General features: G+C 36.7%; 1 protein-coding gene across 6 annotated transcripts in view; it reads left to right on the top strand.

Annotated features, from left to right (window-relative positions):
• Positions 1–11,089, top strand: part of LOC140875216 (protein arginine methyltransferase NDUFAF7 homolog, mitochondrial) — a 37,998-nt gene extending 26,909 nt beyond the window's left edge. For all 6 annotated transcript variants that reach the window (XM_073278823.1, XM_073278825.1, XM_073278824.1 and 3 more), the window contains 3 exons: positions 8,897–8,941; positions 9,619–9,744; positions 10,398–11,089. In XM_073278823.1, coding sequence (XP_073134924.1) covers positions 8,897–8,941; positions 9,619–9,744; positions 10,398–10,532 — 306 coding nt within the window. In that variant the 3' untranslated portion in view covers positions 10,533–11,089. The remainder of the gene's footprint in view (positions 1–8,896; positions 8,942–9,618; positions 9,745–10,397) is intronic.
• Positions 11,090–11,564: the final 475 nt, after the last annotated feature.

Below are 11,564 nucleotides of genomic sequence, written 5' to 3' on the forward strand. Positions count from 1 at the left end.
ATGGGGTGTAGAGGGGGTGGAATGGAGCGCAATTGACAGAGATTCTATGGAGCAGCTCGAGCCACCTTTTTCCGAGGATGAAATTAAAATAGCAGTGTTTGAGTGTGAAGGATCGAAAGCCCCGGGACCGGATGGTTTCTCGATGGAAGTGTATAAGGAGTGTTGGCATACGATCAAGGAAGATTTGATGAGGGTGTTTAAGGAATTCTATGAGGGAGGTATTGTGAACGGAGTAACGAATGAGACTTATATTTGTTTGATACCAAAAAAGAAAGAATCACTGCGCATTAAGGATTTTAGACCGATTAGCCTAGTCACCAGTCTTTACAAGATAATCGCTAAGGTACTAGCATCGCGTCTCAAGAAGGTGCTAGAGATCACCATTGCACATTCTCAGAGCGCTTTCATAGAAGGTCGTCAAATCTTGGATTGCTGCTTGATAGCGAATGAAGCGGTGGAAGAATTCAGATTGAAGAAGAAGAGAGGTTGGGTATTCAAGGCGGATTTTGAGAAAGCCTATGATAATGCTAATTGGCGATTCTTGGATTTTGTTCTCCATAAGAAAGGGTTTGGGAATAGATGGAGGAAATGGATTAAAGGATGTCTCAGCAATGTATGTTATTCAGTTTTTGTTAATGGGAGACCAACTGGTAAATTTAAGGGGGAGAAAGGGTTACGACAGGGAGACCCTTTATCTCCGTTCCTGTTTAACTTGGTGGCGGATGTTTTGGGAAGATTGATTGACAAGACAAAGTCTTTAGATATCTTTAGAGGTTGGGAGATAGGGAGGGATAGATTTGAGGTCTCTCACATCCAATTTGCCGATGATGCTCTGTTTTTTGCGCATAATGAGAATCATGTGAGAATGCTGATGGATATCTTGTTCATTTTCTGTGAAATGTCCGGATTAAAGATTAATAAGGAGAAAAGTGCACTGTTGAGTTGTAATTGTGAAAAAGAAGTGGAGGAAGGGCTGGCTAGGGAGATTGGTTGTGGGGTGGAATCTTGGCCCATTCAATACCTTGGAGTACCATTGGGAGGGAACCCATTAAGGGTTTCATTCTGGGAACCAGTGATATTCAAGATGTCTAAAAGGTTAGCTAGTTGGAAGAAAGCTTTCCTCTTGAGAGGCGGCAGACTCACGCTGATTTCGGCGGTCATGAATGCCCTTCCCTTGTATTTTATGTCGCTGTTTAGGATTCCACGAGGCGTTGCAGAGGATATGGAGAAACTTATGCGGAACTTTTTGTGGGATGGACCGGATGGGGAGACCCATTGTCATCTGGTAGGAAGGGATAAAGTTTGTAAACCAAAAGATAGAGGAGGCTTGGGAATAGGTAATCTTTGCCTTCGAAACAAGGCATTGCTAGGTAAATGGTAGTGGCGATTCTCGACGGAGGGTGACACTTTCTGGAAGAAAATTATAGCGAGTAAATACGGAGTTCAAGATAACGGTTGGGATGCGGGATTGGCTAGACACAACACTTTTAGAAGTCCGTGGAAATTCATATCGAAGACATATCTGGCTTTCAGTCACTCTGTGAGGGCTGTGGTTTTAGGGGGGGATAGATTTAGATTTTGGGAAGATTGCTGGGTGGGGAATTCTAGTTTTAAGGATCTTTTTCCTAACCTTTTTCAGATTTCTAGGGAGCACAATCGACAGATTTCTTTTTTCCTTTGTCGAGATCCATCTTTTTCCTCTAACTCTATATCTTGGAATTTGCATTTTAGACGCGATTTGAGGGACGATGAATTGGCCCAGCTAGGTAATCTGCTGGAAGTTTTGAGGGGGGTAAACTTAATAGAGGGAGTGGAGGATGTGAGGAAATGGGTGTGGGACAGCTCAAGCGTATCTTCAGTAAAGTCTTTCTACGAGTCCTTTCCAGAGGAGCGATTCCCTAACTTCTCTCTTTTTCACCCTATCTGGAAAGCCCCTATTCCGACAAAGGTACAGGTTTTCTCATGGACAGCTGCGTTGGGAAGATTACCTACCTGTGATTTGATTCAAAAGAGGCTCCCGAATATCTCCCTTAGTCCGAACTGGTGTGTGCTATGCAAACAGGGGGGAGAGACTCAGGACCACATGGTTATTCATTGCCCGTTCTCTGGCTCCTTATGGAACCTCGTTCTCAAGGAATTGGGATTATCTTGGGTAATGCCGAACTCAACAAAAGACCTTTATGCAACTGATTTAGGAGTTCGGTTTGGAGAGAAAGAGAAAGTTTTTTGGTTAATAGTGGTTCATTGCGTGTGTTGGTCGTATGGTTGGAGAGGAACAGAAGAATTTTTGAAGATAGTGAAGAATCAGTGAAGGAAATTTGGGACAAGATCAAATTGACAGTATCCATGTGGGCCCACAAGGATTCTAAATTTCAATCTTTGGCTATTTAAGACTTGTATAGGGATTGGAAATTGGCTTTGATTTAGTTTGATAACTGGGGTAGTTTGCTTTGGATAATAGTTACCCTCGGTGGACCACTAGTCCACTTTTTGTAAATCTTCTAATCTAATTTTATATATAAAATCATAGTTTCCTATAAAAAAAAAAAAAAATGATTTGGCACTATAGATTGGGGCATCCTAGTTTTTTTTATCTAAAATATTTGTTCTCATCATTGTTTCAAAAGGCAGACCCTTTATCATTCCAATGTGAAAGTTGTTTTATGGCAAAAAGCCAACGCAAGTTTTACATTTCAAAACCTTTTCCTGCATCAAGACCTTTTTACCTCTTTCACAGTGACGTTTGGGGACCCTCAAAAGTTACGACTGTTTCGGGTAAAAAATGGTTTGTGACATTTATAGATGATCATACTCGTCTTTAATGTGTATATTTAATGAGGAAAAAATCTGAAGTTGAATTTTTTTTAAAGAATTTTATCAAATGATGTAAATCAATTTCAAGCAAAAATCAGTATTTTGTGATCTGATAATGGGACAAAATATTTTAATAAAATTTTAGCATCGTTTTTGAAAGAAAAATGCATTCTACACCAATCCTCATGTCCTCGTACTCCTGAACAGAATGGAACAGCTGAACGAAAAAATAAGCACTTGCTAGAAGTAGGAAGGGCTATGATGTTTCACATGAATGTTCCAAAATATTTTTGGGGGATGCCATACTTACTGCATCTTAGATAATCAATAGAATGCCTACAAAAGTGCTTTAGTACAGCACCTCATTGGAATGTTTAAAACAGAATTTTCCTGATACTCGAATTAATTCAGAATTACCCTTGCGAATATTTGGGTGCACTGCCTATGTGCATATTCAGAAGGGATCACGGTCAAAGCTGGATCCTAGGGCAGAAAAATGCATTTTTACAGGATATATTCCTAACCAAAAAGGTTACAAATGTTTTTATCCTCTTACAAAAGGGTTCACACAAGTATGGATGTTTCCTTTTCGAACATACTCCATATTTCCCTAAAAAATTATTTCAGGGGGAGAAATTAGTGTAACAAAATTTTTGGGAAATCATTGAACCTTTACCTGATGTGATTTTAGATATAGGAAAAGGAGAATCAGGAACCTCAATCTGCTTAATCCGGATCACCATTTGATCTGTCAGAGAAGGAAATACTACGATTGAAATCGAGAAATTCTTGAGCCACTGGTTTATTCACGGAGGAAATTTCCTGGACAAAGTAAAGACCATTTGATCACTCCAACACATGGCCAAACAGAATCCCTAACCGATGGTCTTCTCCCAAATGTTTCAGGTGATTATCCTGCATCTATACACTCTCTTCCCCCCATTGTTATCCGCTCAAATTCATCAACAGCCCCTCATAATGAACCCAAAAAATCTGCACCAGAACCTGTCTTAGAACCAGCCCATGTCATCCCTGCGCAGAACACGGATCATGACCTTCCTATTGCACTTAGAAAGGGGGTCCGAACATACTCTAGATATTCTATTGCTAAATACATCTCATACAACAATCTGTCCAGCAATTATAGAGCATTCGCAACAAAAAATTCAGAACTTACGATACCCAGAAACATTCAGGAAGCACTAGATGAACTGAATTGGAAATTGGCAGTGTTTGAGGAAATGAATGTGCTGAAAAAAAATGATACTTGGAAGGTTGTTGAATTACCAAAAGGAAAAAATGTTGTAGGTTGCAAATGGGTGTTCACAATAAAGAGCAAAGCTGATGGAAGTGTTGAAAGATACAAAGCCAAACTTGTAGCAAAAAGTTTCACTCAAACCTATGGGATAGACTACCAAGAGACGTTTGCTCGGGTAGCTAAAATAAACTCAATCAGAATTTTGTTGTCTCTTGCAGTAAATTTCAATTGGCCTTTACACCAATTGGAGGTAAAAAATGCCTTCCTTAATGGAGATTTAGAGGAGGAAGTATTTATGAGGTCTCCACCAGGTTTCGAAGAAAGCATTGGAGTTGGGAAAGTGTGCAAACTAAAAAAGTCCTTGTACGGACTCAACCAATCCCCTAGAGCCTGGTTTGAATGCTTTGGGAAGGTGATAAAGGGTTATGGATATACTCAAAGCCAAGTAGATCACACTATGTTTTACAAACATTCAAAAGGAGGAAAGGTGGCTGTCCTAATTATTTATGTGGATGATATTGTGATAACTGGGAATGATTGCTATAAATTAGAGAAGTTGAAAGTTGAAAGTAGAGCTCGCCAAGGAATTCGAGATCAAGGACTTGGGTGCATTAAAATACTTTCTTGGAATGGAGTTTGCTAGATCCAAAGAGGGTATCTCCGTAAACCAGCGAAAGTATGCACTTGACTTGCTTAATGAGACTGGTATGTTATGTTGTTAGCGCTGCTGAATACCTATAGAGCCTAATGCAAAGCTGCAGACTGCTAATGAAACATCCTAAAATTCCCACTGAATTTTTTTTTTTTTAAAACTCTCAACTATAAAATAATAAATATAAATATATATATGCCCATACATATATATATCATACTTAAAAATAACTTTACTTAATTTAAAATACATATACACAATAAATACAATAAAAGTACACGCATGCAATTAAATACTTAAAATTAATTACTAAATATTAATTTATAAAAAATTCCATAATGAAATTTCTAAATAATAATTCTACACCAAAATCCATTCAAACATTAAAATAAATAATTAAATCTAACATCCATGCATATACTAAAAAAATCTAAAGTACTAAAACATGTGCGGAAATAAGTGTTCTAAATCTCAACGTAAAAATAATCATAGAGCAATGGTCACAGGTTCTAGCCGCCTGGAAACTCATACGCCATCGCCGCCAGTCGGGAACACATTCTCCTCATTAACAACTTGCTCACCTGCACCATTTAAATCTAGTGAGCCCAGATGCTCAACACGTTCTATCCTTATATAACAAAATGAAACCACATACAAGCACACATCATATAAAATATGTGCATAATAATTATACGTGCATGATCTTAAAATAATATGCATATAAACATGAAATAAAAATTATACTGCTTAATCATCATGCTATAACATATATCATCATACTTAATAAATCTCATAAAATGACTTATCATGATTTATTAGTTCTCAACAGGTCGTATCCATGTTGGTGACCTCATACTAAGCGATTGATCAATCTTAAAACAAACGTACGTGGCGGTGAGGTTTCCATCTCTGTGCTGCCACTTCACCAGCCCTCTCAGCTGGATCCATAAGCTCATCATAACATAAACTTCATTAGGAAGGTCACCGGGCTCAGGTATCCCGGCCTCCAACTACATCACTTTCCACCTTCACTTCAACTTCCATAAAAATATATTTTTCTTAACATACATTTAAACTTATCATAAAAATTCTTACATGATGCATGAACTTAAAAATTCTCATTTATTTCTTTATTTCATGAAAATTTGTCCGTAAATATATATTTAATTTATTTTCTTAAAAAATCATATTTATATATCTAATAAAAATACATGCATGAATTAAATATATATTTACGGAGATTTATTTTTTTTCAAGGACTTGTTCGAGCTGCTGACCACTTAACTTAAACCCTTAAATTTCTAGACTGATTCAAAAACCCAAAAGCCCAACCTGACCTGGCCCATTAAGTTTCATGGGCCCGGGGCCCATGGAAAACTAATGGGCTCACTTAAAACATAGTTTAGGCCCATCAACTTATTAACTTAAAGTTAAATAAATAAAATTATTAACTAACCATTAACTTATAAATTTGACCTATAAAATTACTAAACCCGACACAACTTGGCCCAATAATTCTCATGGATCACACGGCCCATGACAAATTAGTGGGCTCACCTCAATAATTATTAAAGCCCATTAAATTAGTCCAATTAATTAATTTAATCAAGCCCAACCCATTAATTTACTAACTTAAACTCTTAATTAATTAAAATAAAATACCCAAGACTAATTAATAAAAATATAGACCCGGACTAAAATTAATTTGACCCATCAAGACGTGACCCGACCCGTACCCGAACCCAAGACCCAAGCCCGGCCCGCCTAAAAAACCCATAACCCGAAATAAAAAAAAGGAACCCAATTCCCAAACCCATCACGTACAGACTTAATTCCCCCATGTTCTTTCCTCTCGGCCATGTGGCAGCAGGCTTTATGGCCTGCTGCCGGCCAGCTCCGGCCGCCGAATGGCCGGTGCTCCACCGCCTAGACGTAGCACACGTCTGGGCGGTTCCAACGAACCAAGCCTCGCCTTGAACCGATCCCTATACCTCCCTAGCGACCCACGATTCGGGAATCCCGAAACTGCCGTAATCTACTTTGCAACCAAGGAAAAAGGCTTCGGTCCTAGCCATCTCCAGCCCCTTTCCACCCACCAAACCTGACCCCAAGTGATCCTTCTAGACCCATGAAACATAGGACAGCAGGCTCGAACTCTCCATGGCCAGAAACATGAATCAAATCAATCCAACAAGTGTAAAAACGTGAGTGCATGCATGAACTTGAGTATTTTCATTTCAATTCACGTACACATGAATTATCAGATCATTCATGCATGAAAAAGTTTGTAATATGATCTAAATGGTGTTCAAGAATGAAATCAAACGTGCCTTGATGAATAATTGCAAGAAACAACGTCTAAATCGCGCGTACGGCTTTCCGGGATGAATGGATCTCCAAAACAATAGGAAAAATCTTACAAGTCGGCTATGGGGCTGAGTTCTCTGCTGGGGAACGTGGAGATGGGGAATAAGGGATGAGGAGGCGGCTAGGTGAATTTACGGTAGGTTTAAGGGGTAGAATTAGGTTACATTTTTAATAAAACAAGCTTAAGATATTAAGTAATTATTAAATAAAATAAAATAAACTTAAAACTCTTAAATACAAAATAATTAAATCTGATATTTAACTTAAATCCCAAAATATAAAAATAGGGGATTTTTAAAAGTTATTAAAAGTCATTAAAATGACTTATTTTGGATAAAAATGGACACACACATATATATACTAATAAATGCTACAATTTTCATGAAATAATACTTTAAAATAATATTTTAGTGCTCTTAAAAATCTCATAAAATATTTTGGATAAAAAAACTAATATTTCGTTCGTCCACGGTCCCGCCTACGCGATCATAAAATAACCTTTCTCAAATAATTTCATAAATTACCACTTAGCGGTTTAAATGTCGCAATAATATTTAAAACATGCAAATAAATCACATAATTCACATAATAACTCATAAAAACAATTTAACACATTTTCACATTATTTTAAAATTATTAAATCCCCTAGTTATGCATGCGGATTTACGTGACGAATTTCTGGGCGTTACAGCTAAGGCCGAGAATGTGAAGGATCGTGAGCGTTGCCAAAGGCTTGTTGGAAGCCTAATCTACCTATCCCATACACGTCTTGACATAGCATTCTCAGTAAGCATGGTTAGTCAGTTTATGCATGCACCTAGATCGGAGCATTTTGAAGCTGTTTACAGAATTCTAACATACTTAAAGGGAACACCGGGAAGAGGACTTTTGTTTAAGTCAAGAGAAGATATACAAATTGAAGCCTACATTGATGTGGATTGGGCTGGAAGTATGGTGGATCGAAGGTCCACTTCGGGGTACTGCTCATTTGTAGGGGGCAACTTGGTTACTTGGCGAAGCAAAAAGCAAAACGTAGTTGCTAGAAGCAGCGCTGAGGCAGAATTTAGAGCATTAGCTCATGGCATTTGTGAAATTATGTGGATTAAAAGATTTTTGGAGGAGTTAAAGGTGTTGGGATCATCTCCTATGAAGTTATATTGTGATAATAAGGCTGCAATTTCAATTTCTCACAATCCAGTGCTCCGCGATCGTACGAAACACGTGGAAGTGGACAAGCATTTTATTAAGGAGAAAATAGACAATGGAGTGGTGTGCATGACATATATCCCCCACAAAGGTACAAGTGGCTGATGTGTTCACCAAGGGACTACACAAAAAACAGTTTGATATCTTTGTAAGCAAGCTGGCTATGGAAGATATCTTCAAACCAGCTTGAGGGGGAGTTTTGGAAGGCTGAAATTAATTTAGGAATTATTGTAAATCTGTAAATTAGCTAGGATCTTTGTATTATAGGAAAGTAACTAATTACGAAATATTCTTTACCTAAAATCAGTGATTGACATCCCTGATTTGTAGCATAACATATGCTATGTAGATTGTAAATCTTATAAAAGGATGATCAATAATAGAGAATTATTATTCCCTGCAAATTCTTCTTTCAATGCATATCCTTTGTGGGTTAGTGTTGTAAACAATGTTTCAATTGATTATTTACTGAAACTGTGTTTTGATCTCAATAGTCGGTAAGCCAATATCTCTCCTAAATTAGTAATTCAAGTATGTTGTTATACCATGGAAGATGGTCTCTGGAGTTTAACTGCTCGTCCTTTTTTCTTTTGTTGCAGAAAGATGGCAGTAACTCAGATTACAATAATTATCTGGATGCAAAGGTGCATTTTCTGTTTGTAATTTCTGACGTTCAACCACTTTGCATAAGTAATGTGATTGCTTGTGAATTATGAAGACACTAACAAAATTGGATAGAAAAGGTCATGTAGCCAAAGCGTATTGCTGAATAATGAGAACAATATCAGCAATGTTCATATTTATTCGACACCTGACTGAGAACTTTGTGTTCCAGATTCTTTAGTTTATACTTATTGATAGCTCCTGAATGCAGGCTTATGGTCAGTTCTACAATTGAATCTGGACCTTAATCCGTAGGCTTAGTTTATTGATTAGCTGCTGGAACTGTGATCCTTTATAATTGAGTCCTATTCAGTCACCGCTGGAACTCTGTCGTGTCAAACCGTTGACATGCATGCAGTGTGATTATAACTGCGAGATAGTGTCTGCAGAAAACTGAATTGACGTAGTTTTCACTTTTCCAACCATTCTGAAGTGTCCTATCTATATGGGAGGACTCTTCTTGCTTACGGCAAATAACCACATAGCTTTTCTAACTATATTGTATATTGTGCATTCCTGATAAGTAACATGTGTGTATAGTCAGATAGAGATACATCTGTCCCATGAGCAATTTTTGAGTTGAAAGTTTCTTACATTTGATTTTCTCTTATGACAATTGATTGTTCTTCTGATGTTTTGATATCATTATCTTCTACAGGGCGATGCTGATATATTCTTTCCGACAGATTTTGGGCTTTTGGAAAGAATGGATCACTACTGCTCTGGATGGCTAAAGCCACATGAATCCAAGTCTTCCAAGGGGAAAAAGAGGCGAACAATCACGGTAATTAGCTGTTCTTCAAGTCTTACAGTGCTCCAAATTTTAAATAATGTTGTCCCGACCCCAGTTTTGACATTTCAACTAGATCTGATATAAAATAAATACCAGCTTTAGTTCTTGTGGCATGATGTTATCTTCAAGTTGATAGTTTAATTTCATTTTCTAGGACAATACATAGCCAACAACAATAAAGAAAAGGACTGTATATGTTCATACACCAATATGTCCCATTTTACCTCTTTGATGGAATTTATTTTTGTTTCAACAGAATTATGTTCTTACTAGCCCAATTGATGTTTCCGAATAACAATGCATATGCATGTCAACACTCCAACTACACTCTGTTTGTCTTGAAGTTAGTGGGCTCATTTTGCATCTTTCAGCATGGAAACATAAATCTAGTTTCGGTGGTTATATCTTTGCAATGAATTTTGACAGCTCTACATTTTACGTTAAAGGGTCGAAGTAAAACATAAAAGATTACTGTACGAATGCCAATCCAAGGAGTTGAAACATAGCCAAAAAACCAAGTTTGTGGAAGGAGAATTATTTTACTCCCTATAATCGCCCTGATGCTTAAAAGATGTTTCTTTACTGCCAACAGAATTCCTGATGGTGACTTGTGGTTCCTCACCTCGGTTTTTAATTTTATTCAGCTTGATGCATCTTCATTTATGGATGAATTCGGTCTCCCTTCAAAGACGAGAACCAAAGACGGATACAATCCGATGTTGGATGATTTCAAGAACACTAAATTCTATCTGAGTGTTCCTACACACAACACCAAGTAGAAACCTGCTGCTTTGAATCCATGGTCATTTATTCTTGGAATTGGCATTTACCTAAACTCAGAATGAAAAATTGGACGATCGTGGGAAGTTCACTGACTGGAAAAATCAGTGGGTGGGTTATTCTTTTATCGGAGAAGGCAGCAGCAGCATGCACAGGAGCAGTAGATGATGCCATAATTCGGTTACGCTTACGATAAAGCTAGAACACTTATTGGTAATCCTTGAAACTCGCTATAGTTTGAGCTGCTTCTGATTAACATTGCCAGTCTTCTTAAAATTTTTTTGGAGTTGCGAAGCCTTGGTCACAAACTGGCGCGGCTGTTCGGGGAATATAAATAGGAGTTTAAGTTCTCCTTCATTTGGATCAATTTAATATTTATTATGAAAATTTTATTGCTGTCTGGACAATAGTCCCCATATGTGGGTACTGTGTGTGAAATGAATGGCCTAATGAAAGTTTTGAATACTGAGGTTTTAACGTTCTCTGTGGGAAAAAAATTGTGGTTTGAACAAATGATATTGCTCTGTTACATCACTTGTTTATTAATGGGCGTGATTTTGTGTTAATGTAATGTCATTTTTTGTGGCTATTCATTTAGGACATGATTGGTACATTAGAATGAAATAATGTTGGAATAAAATTGACTTTGGAATGGAATAGAATGAGAATGAAATAATAGGTATATTACATTCCATTATTCCAATGATTGGTAACGGAAAAAAAAAATATGGAATGAAATTATTTTTAATAATCAAATATTTTTTAATCAAAAATAAAAGATTATAGCTACTCGAATGTGATTTTATTTTTTTTGTTCTCGTTATAATTATTATTAAAAATAATTATTATTATTTACGCTCTATTAATTTTAATAAAATTATTGTATTTAGCATAATAATCTAAATTTATATCTTAATTATAATAATACAATTATTTTTAAAATTTCATTATTACAATATTTTTACAAATCAATATAGGATTTTTACAAATGATATTACCAAATAATTTGGTTATCAGTTTTCAAAAAATCG

Source organism: Henckelia pumila, chromosome 1, assembly GCF_033568475.1.
Source record: "Henckelia pumila isolate YLH828 chromosome 1, ASM3356847v2, whole genome shotgun sequence".
In the NCBI taxonomy this organism is placed as follows: Eukaryota; Viridiplantae; Streptophyta; class Magnoliopsida; order Lamiales; family Gesneriaceae; genus Henckelia; species Henckelia pumila.